The sequence below is a fragment of the Arachis ipaensis genome, chromosome B01 (genome assembly GCF_000816755.2).
Source record: "Arachis ipaensis cultivar K30076 chromosome B01, Araip1.1, whole genome shotgun sequence".
In the NCBI taxonomy this organism is placed as follows: domain Eukaryota; kingdom Viridiplantae; phylum Streptophyta; class Magnoliopsida; order Fabales; family Fabaceae; genus Arachis; species Arachis ipaensis.
Window position 1 is genome coordinate 118,545,587 of NC_029785.2, and position 16,652 is coordinate 118,562,238.

The following is a 16,652-nucleotide window of genomic DNA, read 5'->3' on the forward strand; positions in this document are numbered from 1 at the left end:
CACTAAAACATCTTAACTGTGAAACAAGTTCTTGTTAAGAGGATGAAACAAGAATTATAAGCAACATATTGATGACTTTTCTGGGTTTAAATTTTACATACATATATTTTGTAGTTGATTGAGTCTTGTTTGTATACTTGTTCTGAATTGAGTTTGTGTGTCATCATCATTATTTTTCGGTGTCATTCTGAGTTAAATGTGTTGTACTTGTTGTCATTAACTTGGATTTGATATAATTAGATCATATAAGGTAGTTGTAATGATTTGGTGTCATTTAGGTCATATTCGTGATTTTTCCTTATCCAAAATTGATTTGGATGCATTTTGTGGTTGATTGAGTCTTGTTTGTGTGCTTGTTATGAACTGAGTTTGTATGTTGTCATCATTAAGTAAGTTTGGTGTCATTCTGAGTTAAATGAGATTCACTTGGTCTCATTGACTTGAATTTGATGTAATTACGTCATACAAGAAAGTTGTAGTGATTCAAGTGTCATTTGAGTCATATCCATGACTTTTTTAATCTAAAATTAATTTTGATGTATTTTTGTAGTTGATTGAGTCTTGTTTGCATGTTTGTTCTAAATTGAGTTTGTGCGTCATCATCATTAATTAATTTCGGTATCATTTTGATTTAAATTAGGTGCACTTGGTCTCATTGACCTGGATTTGATGTAATTAAATCATACAAGAGAATTGTAATGGTTCTAGTGTTATTCAAGCCATATTTATAATTTTTTTCTTTATTTGATTTTCTTTTTTATTTACGTTCTTTATTTTAGTAGAAAAATTTGCAAGTTTAGAATAATTTTTGTAAAATTTTTCAATTTCTTAAAGTATGTTGAAAGTTATCCTAATCTTTAGTACAAACTACTCATTAACATCACATTAAAAATTGCAAAAACACAGAAAAGTTATAAGCACGATACCATTGTAAACTAACAACAACACGGAAATTGTTCATATTTGTAATCAAAGAATTTTACTAGCTTATTGCTAAATACGAAACTGCTATAGATAACGCAACGAAATTAAGTAGCACAAGTGCAAAAATTCAAAAGAGAATGAACAATATTATTTACGTATAAGAAAAAGACGACAATAACGATACAAACAATGATGGCTGATGATGATAATGATGGAGGAGGAGAAAAATAAAGGAAGAAAAGAAATTCAAATGAGAAAAGAAGAAGGATAAAGAGAAAGATCAAGGAGGCATTGGTGGTGACAACGACGAAGATAGTGAAAAAGAAAGATAAGGGAAAAGGAGGAGGAGAACAAGAAGCAGAGGCAAAAATAATAAGAAGCGTGGATGTGAAACATGTTTAAACAATTTTGTTGGACTTAATTAGCTATTTTGCTTATAAGAAAAAGAAGCATGGATGTAAAACACGTTTAACCATCTTAGTTGGACTTGGTTGGCTATTTTGCTTGACTGTAGCTTTTTATTGTATTATTATATGGTTACCAAAATAATTGATTACAGAAATTTAATATACAAACATAATTGAAAATTTAATATAACTATACAGACCTATTTGAAAATTTAATATAATTATCAAAATTATAAAATAATTAAATCATAAAAAAACTATTTACTATTTATTTAAAATTAAAGTTTTATAAATATAAGTGTTATTGCCTAACTCTTAGAATTGGGTATACAATAACGACCGATCCAAGAATATCTTTTCTAGAAATAGGAATGGTAATTTGATCGGACTCAACCTGTCTCGTCTTTAAGGCTGCGTTTGTTTCTGAGAACAAGACAGGATAAGACACTAAGAATAGGACAAGACAAGATACTGATAAATAGAGACACAAAATTTTATGTTCTTGTATTCTGTTTGGTAATAAACTAGAACAAATTATGAAAATCCAATTGATTCTCATTTTTTTTTTCATTTAAAAATTTGAGATGAAAAATATAATAATAAAAAATATAATTATGAAAAATCAACAAGAATAATGAAAGAAAAAATAAAAAATAAGTTGTGTCCCTTGTTAGTGTCTCCGTGTCCTTCCTGTCAGGATGGTCACAAAATACACTAATTCAGTGTTTCTGGACACATTATCTCTGTCCATGTCTCTTCTGTCAAACACGATTTTGTGTCTTTGTGTCTTTGTCTCAGTGTCCTATCTCTGTAAACAAACGCAGCCTAAACGAGCCGGGATTTACAATGATGGATTAGATTTTGGGGGTGGATACAAGTAAAACTTGATAATAATTGTTTGGATATGTGACAGATATCGGTAGCAATTGTTTTGCCTTATGTCTATCTTGTATTCGCTCTTAACATATGCAAATGAATGTTTGAGATAGATTATCAAATTTGATAAATTTAAAGTTATTTAATGTTGCTTATAATTTATACAATTATTCTCCACATACAAGTCATTTTTTTATACAAGTCATTTATATCACGCGCGCATGTTCTTCTTCATTCCGTTACTGTACGTTTTTCTTCGTTATTTTTTGTACCACCCTACCACACAGAGCTTTACACCTAGGATGTAAAATAGAGTTGGCGAGGCGCTACGACCTCTAAAAGTGTACGGCGCCAATGTTCTGGGGGTTACCTGAAACTGTAGGTCAATCTCGGATGAGATCTTCCGTGCTGGTCAGCGCTGATGTGTCTGACTTGTTGGGACTGCGAGTGCTGCTGATCCTTCGTCACCGGAGGGTGGGGGTACCTGCAAGGGACTCCGATACTTAAGTTAGCAAGGGTATTAAACAGGTTTTTTGTAGAATCAAAGTATGAGTTATACCTGGGTGCTCCAGTGTATTTATAATGGTGTGAAGTGACCTTTCTGGAGATAAGATAGTTATCTTATCTTATCTTTGAGTGAAGTCATCTTATCTTCAAGGGAACTGCCCTTATCTCTCTAGGCTTGGGCTACCTTTGGATTTGGGTTGTGTTCCTCTGTTTGGTTCATTTTTGGACTTCTCCTTGGTGATTTGGCCGAGCTCTTTAAGAAGAGGTTGGGTAAACCTGACCTGAAGAGGTCGGTCGACTTGTCGTCAATCAGCCCGGGTCGTACAGCTTGACCCAGGGCATGAACAATCACCAACCTAAGTTGGGTATTAATGACACAAGATCACCTAATTTCTCTTTCCAAGCCAAGCATGCACAAAATCTACTCTAAAATCTAACCAAGCATTTTGTCAAACACTTGGAAGGCATAAAAGGAAAGCATAATAAAATTGTAAGGAATGATAAAATCTACAACTACCAATTGCAAGAAAATAGTAACAGTAACTCAATTAAACATCAAAGAGACATAAAACATAAATTGCATTAATAGAAATTAAAATCAACAAAGTGTCATAAACATAAAGGCAACAAAATAAGGAAAATGACAAGTAAAACTAGAAGAGCAAAGATGTAAGAACAACAAATTGCAAAGAAAAGTAAATCAAAACAAGAATTTAAACCTAAATCTAAGAGAAAACTAAACTAAGAACCCTAATTTCTAGAGAGAAGAAGGAGCTTCTCTCTCTAGAATTAACCTAAAGCATGTTTCCTGCCTAATCTAATTGCTCCCCCCTTTCTCCTTCTTGTATTCTACATCAAATAGCTTCAGAAATGAGTTGGACTTGGGCCTGGATGACTCAGAAATCGCCCCAGCATTTTCACTTTAATGAGGTCACGTGACCAACGTCACGCGTGCACGCACGTCGCCTGGAAATTTTCTCCTCACGCGTACGCGTGGGTGATGTGTGCGCGTGGCCTTGAATTCAGCAAATCCTCATTTCTTCATGAATTCTCCACTTTGCATGCTTTTATCTTCACTTCTTTCATCCAATCCTTTCCTTATAAATCTGAAATCACTCAACAAACATATCAAGGCATCGAATGAGATTAAAGTGAATTAAAATTAGCAAATTAAAGGCCTAAAAAGCATGTTTTCAATCTTAAGCACAATTTAGGAGAAATCTATAAAACATGCTATTTCATTGAATAAATGTGAGATAAGTTGATAAAATCCCCTAAATTCAATACAAGATAAACCACAAAATTGGGATTTATCAAACCTCCCCACACTTAAACCAATCATGTCCTCATGCTAAACCAAGAAAGAGACAAAGGGTATCAACATTTATTCAATGCAAACTATCTATATGCACTCTATCTATATGAATGCAACCATTTGGTCAAAATAAATCAATTTCCAAGAATACATCTATAAACACAAGGGCTAGAGCAATAGCAATCAAATCAAATCCACAATTGACTTGAGTTATTAAAAAGAATTTAACAACTTGCAAAAAAAGAGATAATCAAAGGTGAAAACATGAAATTGAGCAATCGAACCCTCACCGGATGTGTATTCACTCTAATCGCTCAGTGTTTAGGGCTTAATCACCCAATCCTCCTTTGATCATGTTTTCTAGAATTTGCTAGTCATCTAACAATCAACAAATACTTGATGCATGAATGCAAATACATGAGGTCTTTGGAGGGTTGTAATGGGACTAGGGTAAGGGTAGGACTAATATGGTTAAGTGGACTTAGTAAATTGGATCTTTGATTAGTTCAAGTATCCCACCTAATCCTATATCAATCTATGTACACAAAAGAAAACAACCTAACTTCCCATTCATCTCTTTTTTTCACTCCCACTCATGCATTTTCTTTCTAATTCTCATACACATGCATTCTTTATTTACATTTTTATTATCATTCATTTTTTTCTTTTCTTTTCTTTTCTTTTCTTTTCTTTTCTTTTCTCTTTTTTTTTAAACAAAGTATGTATACCAAATTTTTTCTTTTATAATAAAAAAGAGATGCATATGTTTTAAGTAATGAATGCCTGAGTGTTTACCCATTTTTTTCCAAATTTCTCAATGAACACCCAAAGTAACTTTCTACCAAAAAGGGACGTGACTCGGTTCCTTCTTCTGCACCCATTAGCTTTCTAATGGAAATATCTAGTGTTTTTATCCCCAAACTGGATAGTATTACACCTAGATATTTGTTGCCAATAGCTTTCTTCTTGGATGGAAATGACTTCATGATCCTTCTAAAGATCTTTCTGAAGTTTATCCAAGAAAGGGTTGTGTGACACCCTACCACACAGAGCTTTACACCTAGGATGTAAAACAGAGGTGACGAGGCACAACGACCTTTAAAAGTAAAGATATATGTGTATAACAAGGATAATATATCTCGGAGCCTTGAAAGAAAAGGGGTACGACGAAAACAAAATTAAAGGTACACGAGAAACGAGAAATGAAAATATAGAAAACTTATACAGAAAACCAGAAGACAGATATAAAAAAAGTAGGGTTCCAAATGAAAGTTATAGATCTAGACTAATCGAAGATACAACGCTCACGAGAAATGAAAATATAGAAAACTTATACAGAAAACCAGAAGACAGATATAAAAAAAGTAGGGTTCCAAATGAAAGTTATATAATCAAGATCTAGACTCGACCTATATATATATATATATATACAACCCAAAAATAAACCAACAGATAAATATAAATCCTGTTTCTCCAGGTCAACCTCTAAAAGGGACAAAACATAATATATATTTACAAGATGGAGAATCTATACACATATATAAACATAAACCAAATACAAACATCAAATCCCAAGATAGTTCTTCGCTTCCAAGAGCCTCTAGAATGCTCAGTGCGGCGCCTCGTGTCCTGCATCTGAAAACCACAATATATGTATGGAATAAGAACTGGGGGTTCTCAGTATGGTAAAGGTGCCCACGTACATAAGATATAAGGTTCCAAGAAAGCCAGAGGCAATCCTAGAACTCCGACACTCAAATTTAAAACTTAAAGTTTATAAATTGAAAACCATAAACAGGGTAGGTTATCTAAGGTTCTTATTTCTAGTTCATTTCTAACTTATGCCCTAATTTCTGCCTTCTTCCAATCCTCCAAAACTCTAGTGCACAGACAAAGAACACAAACAAAGCAAACACAAGTAGGATATAGATACAGTAGGTAGCAAATATAGCAGGTAAGCATAATAATCACATAGGCACACCCAATTAATGCACAATCAAACAAAACACACATATGCATATGATGTATGCCTACCCTATGGCTGATGAGTCTCATCTGTCAGTTATATAGCCAACCTGACATGTCCGGTAGCTAACCCAGGCATCGTCCTCTTAAAAACTGGTGAGCGGTACAGTACCACGATCCTCACCTGGTAAGCGAAAAACTTCCTCGATCCCCACCATCTGCGGGCGGTAAACCAGCTCGATCCCCACAGACGTTTTCAATTGGAAAATAACACACACGTGGGCGGTAAATAACCATGATCCCTACAAACACATTTACAACCCGTGGGCGGTAAATAACTACAATCCCCACAAAGTAATTTTCTTTAAAACCTGATGGGCATAAATATCCACGATCCCCACAAAAACAATTTTCTTTAAAATCTGGTGGGCGGTAAATAACCACGATCCCCACAGACATTTTAAATTTCAAATGTTTTCTATTTATCAAAGATGTTTCACCTCGCTTCAACAATCATAATCAAGTTACTCATCATTATTTTTCGTTGTTGTCATCACATCCAATTCCTCATTTATATTTTACAATTCAAGCTCTTCCCTTCACAACCCAATTCTACATATTCACTTTCACTCATTTCCACTCAATCAAATTTTTCCAAACCAACCTCAAAAATCATTCATTCTTAAAATAGTCACTTAAGTACTTTGAATCAGAAGTTATTAATTAAACTCCACGGCAGAGTCTCAAGATATTAAGGGAGAATAACCTATCTCATTTCTTAAATTATTTAAAAATACTCGAAATCATAGTTGCTTAATTTGAATCAATTATAATGGAGTTTAAACCAAAACCAAAGCATGTAAGCCAAGAGTTCCAAACCAATTTCAAAACCAAATTATGTAAACCCAAAATCAATTTCAGTTTCATTCTTAAATCTGAAACATTTCCAAAGGCTCAGAGATCGTCCCGTTTTGCTAAATCAAAACTCGAATTCTTCAACTTTTCCAAAATGTCGCAAAATGAAATTATTCAATCAAAAACCAATTACTTTTAAAATTTACTAAAATTTCTCCAAATGTGATTTCTTAATCAAACTCAAAACATAATTCTTTTCTCAATCATTTAAACTCAAACCTGATTCATCCTTTTCTTAAATAAATCAAAATCAAATAAACTATTCTTCCATCCAAATTAACCAAAAAAAAACTTCCCAAAATTCTCTTAAAATTTTGGTAGCATCTCCCCTAAAACTCGGACTTTGCCACCCTTCTTGGGTCCCATCCAAACCACTCAACAATTTCCAATAATGAATCACTAAACCTCAACCTTTCATATCATATAACTTATTCTATGGTCATCTAGCCGATGTTTTCGCGAAACATTATATATTATCTACGAGAAACCAAAACCATACCTTGGCCGATTTCTCCCCAAGCTCAAACACCTCAATTCAAGCCTCCAAGGTTCCAAATCATGTGCTATAGGTTCCAACCATCAAAAGCTCCAATTCAAGTATACCACTTCGCCAATTTGACTTCAATTTCACATATATATAACTTAATGTTATATAATTCCATATACATACAAATTTTTAATACCCTAATCTCATGAAATTGACAAATTAGAAGGAAAGTAATCATTTCTTACTTTATTCATGGATTAATTAGACAAAATTAAAAATTATCCACTGCTAGAGTACTCCTAAACCATCAAAATTACCAAAATCACTCAATACTCACACTAAAACACGAATTCAGAAAGGGAGAAAGAAACGGCTTGTCAATCGGAGCTCCGGATTGAAAGTTACGTAGATTTGAAGTTGGAATTAGGTTAGGGTTCTCCTTTGTTACTCCCACCCCCAAGTTCAGCGTATTTTCATTATGTGATGGGGAAGAGGACTGATTCATGGCCTTATATAGTTGGGCCTTGGGTCCTGTTTGGATTCGGTCTAACTGGTTTGGTTTAATAACCTAATTTTGGGCCATAATCTTTAAAATTAGTGTCAAAATTTATATTTTAATTATTTTTACTTCATGAAATTATAAAATGTAATTTTCTAATTTCTCTTTCGTTATCGTCGTCACCAACACCACCTCCTCTTCCTCCTCTTCCTCTTCCTCCTTCTTTTTTCATTGGAATTTCTTCTCCTCCTTCCTTTTCCTCCTTCTCTTCCATCATCAGTTATCTTGTTGTTAAAGATAATGAATAATTCAAGTTCAGATTGTCAATTGAACCAAAACGAAATTGATTATTGTTTTGAATCCAATCAAGTGGCTAAGATGTGGTTCGATTCTAGTTAATTTTTTCGTTAGTAGCTTATGATTCTGTAGGTGAATAATGTTTCATCATTGATGGTTTGAATTGAATGTAATGTAAAAGTTCTGCATTAAAGAAAATATTTTTCTGTATTTACAGCAAATTTGGGTGTAACACGAAGATATTTGGGTGTAACACAAAGATATTTGAGTGTATTGTTTAACAATTTTCTGTGTATGTGTGCTGATAAGTTCTGCATAATTCAAAACTCTTCTCTCCCTCCTCCTCATCTTCTACTGGTTCTTCTTCTTTTTCATCATCATCATCTTCTTCTTCTTCTTTTTTTCTTATTCATCTTTTTTTTTTCTTGTTTTATCTTCTCAAGTTTCTTCTTCTTTTACTCTTTTAACAAGAATAAAAAAAATCAAACAAAGAAGAAGAAAAAACACATAATGCTGCAAAATTACTTGGAAGATGATGAACTTACATTCATTCAACTAAAAGAAAGAAAGAAATAAGGAAAAAAGAAGAAGAAAAAAATGCAACATTAGAGAAAATATTTTTCTGTATTTACAGCAAATTTGGGTATAACACGAAAATATTTGGGTGTAACACGAAGATATTTGAGTGTATTGTTTAAGAATTTTCGGTGTATGTGCTAATAAGTTCTGCATAATTCAAACTCTTCCTCTTCCTCCTTCTCATCTTCTGCTCTGCTGCTTCTTCTTCTTCGTCTTCTTATTCCATATTCTCATAATTCTTCTTGAAAGGAAAAATCAAACAAAGAAAAAAAAATACATAATGTTGCAATATCAATAGAAAGAGGAGGAGGGAAAAAAATGCAGCAACAACAACAGTAATAAAAAAACGACGTTGAAGATGAAACACGCAAAGAAAAAGGAGGAGAAACGCAAAGAAGAAGAAAGAGAAGGAGGAAGAACGTGGGATACAAAGAGGAACAACGTGATTTTACGCGCGCATTATGTAAGTGACTTGTATACCAAAAAGATTTGTATGTGTAGTAGTACTCTAATTTATAATGTAATTACTTTAATTATATTTAAAATTTACATATTCTTTTTAGTTTAATAGTTTAAATTTTATTTTCATAAGCCATATAATATATATCATACAAGAGGGATGCTATTAAAAACACGGTAAAATATATCATATTTTAAAACAGGATAGGACAGGACAAATATGAATCCATAAGATATCATGGATATGAATTTGGGTAATAAATAAAATATTTGTGAGTAATGGAAAGGTAATGAAGAGCGCAAGTAGTTAATATTTGGCGCAGATGTGAGTATTGAAATACCCTCCGATATCCACCCTACCCTGTTGTCATTCCTATATGGTCCACAAGACAAAATTTGGGCCAAATCCGCATGAAATCCTATCAAAATGTTCGAATCAAGTTGAATTCCTTTTTCGATTTTTTGCTATTTACTATAAATAAATAAAGGACATAGAATTTATCTAATTTATGTTCTCCACCTTAATCCTTATTTTCTATATCAACAAATATTATATACACATAAAAAATTAGTCACTTAAATATATATTATTTAATTTATTTTTAAATATATACTTTATACGAATACTATTCGGCTACTGATTTCATTTTCTTTTAATATCTAATATTGTATTTTACACCTCTGTTAAGTTTATGGATGAAATTCTTTGTACGTATCCTATTATCGTTCCTTTGGATCATCCTCGATTAAAAGTTCAACCCTCCTAAGACGCAGGATCCAAATTAACATTTTCAAAACACCACGCGTAAAATAAAAGCGTAGTGCTTTTTATAGTAGGAGGAAATGTAGTTGGCAATGCTGCATGCACTATGTAGGCGTGCAGAAGAGTACGTCATTGCTAAAAACAAAATATATGGGCCTTGTGGTCCATTGTGGTTTATTTCTGCTCTCTAATGTCCATTACTATTTAAGATAAAATGGGACCACTTTTGATTCCTTTCCTTCTTCCTTTTGTTTCCTCACATTAAGCAAAAATACTTTTTTCAGCCCCTTTTAATTTCATGCAACATGTAATAAATCACCTCTAACATGAGGTATGGAGTGAATATTCTTTTGAGTACTTTAGTTTTCTTTTCTTTTTTTTCTTCGGTTTACCTAACAAAATGCTTTAGTAGCTTAAGTGTTATATTCCGAAATTGATTTTAAAGACTATCCACTGAAAATAAACTCCAACAGAACTAAAGATTAATCATTGGCTTATAACTACCCGAGAATTTATACTTCAATTATATACTTGTTTTTGCTTTTTGTTTTTGAGCTAAAGTTCTAAATTTAGAACGAACAATAAATAAGGGGCAATCCATGAACTTGGGGCTGCAAGGAGCCCAATGTCTTTAATTATGGTGGGCCCTTGCACATGTGTTTGTTTTGCTAGTTGCTACACAGCATGGCGGACATAAACGACAACTTGTTTGACCAAATTCCGAAACGGACATTCTGTAAACGACGAAAAAGTAGAAAACTACAATACAAAACGACAAAATGAAAACAGCCCCCGGCGAGGATCGAACTCGCGACCTTTCGCTTACGAAGCGAACGCACTACCACTATGCTACGGAGGCAAGTGCATTAGCAATTTCTTATTCAATATATTTTAACAATACTTTAAATCTCATTATATGATTTCAATAAATAAATGAGACCTCATTCTTGATTTGTATATCCGATTCTAACTTCCAAGTTCCAACCTAAGCATGATTTGACTTTTGAGTGAGTTTCCTCTAGCTTACAGAAGTTTTAGGGCCAGGGTTACTATCGTCATTTGCATGATTTTGGGAAGAATGGAAGATACTAGTAGAGGTTCTAATCAGAAGTCAGAACCCTTTGTTTGTTGGAATGATTTAACCATAAAAACGAATGTTCAAAATAACTTATTACTATTAGCTTAAATATGAAACATGTTAACTTAGCCAAGTCACCTATTCTTATCACTAGTTTAATAAAGCCAATTCGTATAGCAATCAACAATAGATAATTGACTAGTTTTAAGTGAATTGCATGGATTATTTGATATAGATAGTTGCTTCATACATGGTCCAATGTTACAACTTGTCAGCAGTTTTCTCCATTTTCATGCATGAACTTGACTTTACAGGAACCAAATTTAACATCACAAGCAAAACAGAAACTAGTTCATCGGTAAGACAGAAAAAGATTTCCACAAGAAATTTCCAGAATATGCATATTGCTGTAAATCCATGATAAGTTGTTTTCTTTACAACTTAGCAAAAGTAATCAAAGCTAACGATGATTATTATTGTTATTATATGTAATGACTGTGAAAACATAGTTCAAGATTAGTTAAAATGTGAGAAATGGAATGAAAATATATTACTTTCCAAATAGCTTCCTGCGTCTACCTGGCTTGATTCTCAAGCCCGTTGCTTCACCAATCACAATCTCATCAATTAAGTCCTTAAATATCAGTCTCTCAACATCCAACACAACCCCAGATGTTTCACCATGGAAAATTGTCCAACTTTCTGTTCCATTCATAACATTTTCACATAGTATACTTTTTATACCATCACCTTCATCTTCTGTGCATTCGGGCTTCTTCACTTGAATTTTTTCTATCTCAAAGCACAGTTCTTTTAGAAGTTTCTGTGCACTGAGGTTCTTCTTTGCGAGTCCATTAGGCTTCAACCATGGTTCAGGAGAAGAAGCTAGTTTCATGCCAAGAATCTCATTCACAGCATCAAAGATGAATCTCCTGTGAGACTTGTCTGTGTTTGTCTTCTTGTAATCAACTTTTTCAATGCCGATTTCTTCTTTAGCAAGAAAGCTACTTGTCTTGGTCTGCTCCAATACAAGGAACAACTCGGGGTTAATGGGATGACCCGACGAGTGGCGTTGAAATGTCAGCAATTCTGAACTCAGATCTCTGAGCAGGAGACCTGAAGCCAATAGTATTTCTGATATGTATCTGTGGTCTGGGTTCGAGTTTTCGCAAAGGGAACCAATGTAATCGATTCTAGCCTCGTCGTGACTCGAGTTTAGCCGTCTAAGCTTCTGAACCAGGTGATCTATGCTTTGCAATTTCTTGCGGTTGATCTCGCTGTTAACTGAAAGGCTATCATCTGCAGTGTTCCACTGATATTCATAATCGTATTCTTTAGATTGAACATCACCTGCTTCAGCATATAAGTCATAATAAGGTACAAGGTTGTGTACAAATAAATGAAAAAACAAAAGCTTAATCATATAAGAGTATCATATGTGACAAATACAACTAAAATTTCTCTCTTTAATTACTTCATAATTATTGGCAACTTAATGTATTATTCATCATCAGAAATAATATAGCTCTTAAATTTTCTCCCTCATTTTAAGGGGAAAAAACCATACCTTTCGGAGCATTGGATATAAGCTTGACTGGGGATAGCACATCCTCTCTGTATACTGAGCCGTCCAGAACCGATACAGGGCTCGGATGATCTGGAGCATCCATTGCAAGTTCTGAAATAGGCTCATTCTCATCCAACATCAGAGTTGATTTCTGAAAATTTAAGCAAAACACTCATATCAATGATAAATGGAATATTTTACTATTTTACTCTAAAACTTAGCTTTTCTCATACAGTTCTAACAGGCAAAAAAAGCTTGAATTGTAGAAGTAATTGTCATCAATCTGACCTTCTGTATTGTTCCTGAAACCACCTGCTCAATAGCCTTAAGAGATGGGCCTTGGCTTCCGACAGTTTCAGCAGATTGTAAATTGCTGGCTAATTCCACATCCATCTTTGACTCAATTATGGTACTTCCTGATTGTAGTGATGTCTCATCCCCTTGGAAACTCAAACTTCTTGATTCATTGCTTATTTCACTAAGTTGGTCATCACTTTGTTGTGAAATAGGGACTTTATGCCTCGGTTTTCTACCCGGAGAACCTGATTCTGTGGTCTGCTTACCAGATTGTCGTCTTGGTTTACTTGACTCTGATGGAGGTGTTGGTGGGCGAGAACACTTCTCAAGTTCTAACTTCTTTTGTTGCAATCTTGGGCTAACAGATCCTGAGTTCTTTACAGAGCTTGGGCTATTTTCTTTTGTAAACTGCTGAGATCTTGGTTGTGATTGTGTTGATCTTATAGTCTTGCTACTAGCTTTCTTTTCACTGAAGCTAGTAGAAGCTTCCCTGTGATTGTTTCTAGGAGACTGATCTTTTGTTATTCGACCAGAACCTGTACCCTTTCCATTACCTGTACGTACCTTCATCCTCACACTCTGGAGTTTATGTGAATCAGAAAGCTCAACAAGTGGAATAACTGAAGATGATGAAATTCCATTTTTCTCAATGTGCTTTGCCGGTTTCATTATTACAATTGGAGATTCAAAGCTCCTTGCTGAGTCAGATCCACCGAAAGTTGAAGATGCAATGTTGTTTCTGTGAGGACTTTGTTTCCTTGCTGTCCTAGAATTCTGAGTTAGACTCGCAGGTTTTGGTTCATGGTCTCTTTGATTTCCTACAAGATTTGAAGCTTGTTCTTCTTGTCTTGTCTCTAGCAGCCCCTTTGCTTGCATTGCTTCTAGTATCTGTTTGAGCGCTCTAAGATCCCTTCCAGACTGATCAAATTCAAGATTCTTCAATCTCTTCTCAACTTCACTGTAAACTGAAGGGAATGAATCTGTTATACTTGTAGCCTTCATGGCCCCGGAACTTGGTCTTGGTGAACTTTGATTTCTATCTCGCCGCTTCCATGGTGCAGGTTCAATGGGATGCCTTGAACTTGAGATAGGTTTCACAACCAAATCCGGGTTCTTCCTGCTTGGGGAACTCGGGTCTTTCATTGAGCTTTTCGAAGAATTAGAAACTTTGAATGGCCTAATGAGTCCATTTTTTGATGATCTTGAAAACTGATCATCACCTTGAGTTGGGTCAGTTTCACTCAAAATTGAGTGAGTCTCACTGGCTAAATTGGACGCTGGCAATGCTTCCAACCCCATTAATTTTGCTACAACACTCGGTGGCCTGCTCTGTGATGCTGCTGAAGGCCGTTGTTGCAGACTTGAGACTTTGTCATCTGAGTCGGAAGTACCACTACTGAAATTTCTTAAGAGATGATTGGATTTTGAATCAGAGGTATAAGTACGCCAAGAAACTTCCCTGCTGTCAAGGGAAAGTCTAGGAAGCTCTTTTAGTCTTGGTGTGGATTTGATGGTATCTTGTGATTCAGAAGAGTATCGATGTACTTCCCTTGCATCATAAGAAAACCGACGAGCATCCTTTGAGATCGAATGCCATTGTCCATCTTTTACTTCATAAGGCAACCTCCGAAGCTCTCTACCTTCATCATAGTGCCAAGGGGCTTCTGTAAGCTTAGAAAGGACTCGGATAGACTCCTTTAGATCAATAGGCACACTTTGTTTTCCATCAATTCCAACTCTATCATATTCATAATCAGAAATGGACAGATGAAGAGGTCTCGGTGAATCTTTCTGCTTCGATGCACGAATGGAAACTTCTTCTTTGATTGTAGTCTTCACTGATAGTCCTCTGGCCTCTCTGTACATAGAGTCTTTTACCACATCCCTCAGGTCAAGGGACTGGTGACCCAAATTTGTAGAGGTACTTGTTTGGTTCATAACTTGGTCCCTTCTAGGAGTTTCAGGAAAAGTAATTCGGTCGAAGGAAGCATCTGCTTGAGCTTTACAGTCCATAGAGGATATTGACGATGAACATGATGAAGAGAATGAGGCCCTTGATGATTCTGTTGAAATTCTTTGTTTTTCACTTACACCCTTGTTTAAGTTCATATCCTGCAATAAGTTCATTATGTTGCACAAACTTAGTTTCGCAATGCTACTTAGCAGTTATAAAAACGCCTATACATTTCTTAAAACAAGAAGAAAATTCTGAACATAGAAATAGAAAGTCTGTGATCTAGAAGAAGGACAAACCCTGAAAACAATTTTGAAGGAAGGTAACAAACAATTCGTAGTATTTCAACATATCTTTTGATCAGCATAAGCATACTTAATTTGGTAAGAAAATTCCCAGACCCAGATTAAAGCATTATTATAAGAAAATTTGAACTTCAAAACAGTGAAAAACAAGGTTCTTACAGCAGCTGTTTGCCGTTGGTGTATGCTATTAGAATCTCTTCTCAAGCTCTCATAATTGGAGTGGGAATTACCTATAACAAAAGCAAAAGCATTAGATGTGAATACTCTAACGTAGAGATAATAAATTATAAAAAAATCAACACCTAATGCTGCAAATATCAGGAGCTAACCATCATGGAGGCCTAATGGCTAATTCACTACATATAATTCAAAATGAACAAATACAAAAGAAATAAAAATAATCAAAATCTTTGTTAAGTAAATGATCACAACAATATCATCCACAAGAATGCAGAGCAGGAAAAAAGCCTTGAAACACAAGTGATAAACCTCTTTAAGATTGAGAATGGGAAAAGTAGACAGAAAGAAAGAAAGAAATCATGCAAACATAAACTAAATAAATCATCAAAATTCAACATGTGAATGTTCAGAAAATACCAGGAGGAAGCCTCTTGTGGCTAATGCGGCGAGGGGTAACTATCTGGTGACGATCAAACAGTTGGAAAATCCCAGTCATGCATCCAATTTGCTTCTGCAAATCTGGGTTTTCATCTGCTAAAGAATGCAGCAACTTTGCAGCCATATTCACCTCTCTCTTCTTTTTTATTTTTTTCCCCCTTTTTTCTACTTTCAACAACTAAAGACTCAAATTCTCTCAACCACCACAATCAACTACTCCTTCTCTTCATAAAAGCTCCATCATTTATTACTCTCAACTCCACTAAACACCACAACACTGCAAAGTCAAAATCTGAAGCTACAAAAGATAGAATCCAATAACTTTCTGAGGTCCTTAGTCCTTAGCATATCCTCACATAAAAATTCATTACAATTCTTAGAAAAACACAAGGAAATTTGTATCCTTTGTCATTGTCCATCACACTCAGAAGTTTGGTCCAGACCACAATTCATGGTTATATTAACTCTGATAACTACAGGTCAATGTAGCAGGCTAGTTTCCACATACATATATAGTTCTATTTCTGCAGCAAGAGATAAAAATTTTCCTTTTTGGCAAGAATTACAGGGCCCCAATTTGTAAAATCCTTCTTTTCACATAAGAAAAAGAAAGAGTACTATCCTCGAACAGCTGGTGTGTGATCAGATACCACAGAATTGGCTTCTAGCAAGAAACTAGGAAAGAGAACAACTTTTGCAGACTGTAACTGCAATCCCAAGAATTTTTCCAATTATGACTTTCTGTATTCCCTTTTTGGGTTCTTGAGTTTCACAAAAACAAACCAGACAATATCTTATATGGTGATAACCAAAATAAGCCAAATGTAAAAGAAGGGGACC

At 34.6% G+C, this 16,652-nt stretch overlaps 1 protein-coding gene and 1 non-coding gene across 2 annotated transcripts; both read right to left on the bottom strand.

The window, feature by feature from the left end:
- Positions 10,781-10,852, bottom strand: TRNAT-CGU. The gene has a single exon. It is a non-coding gene; the product is annotated as a tRNA-Thr (tRNA).
- Positions 11,446-16,646, bottom strand: LOC107634667 (protein LONGIFOLIA 2). Its single transcript, XM_016338097.1, has 5 exons — positions 15,792-16,646; positions 15,354-15,424; positions 12,927-15,047; positions 12,639-12,789; positions 11,446-12,421 (listed from the first exon to the last, which is right to left on the bottom strand). Exons 1-5 carry the CDS (start codon positions 15,934-15,936, stop codon positions 11,622-11,624), a joined length of 3,288 nt encoding a protein of 1,095 aa, XP_016193583.1. The 5' UTR covers positions 15,937-16,646; the 3' UTR covers positions 11,446-11,621.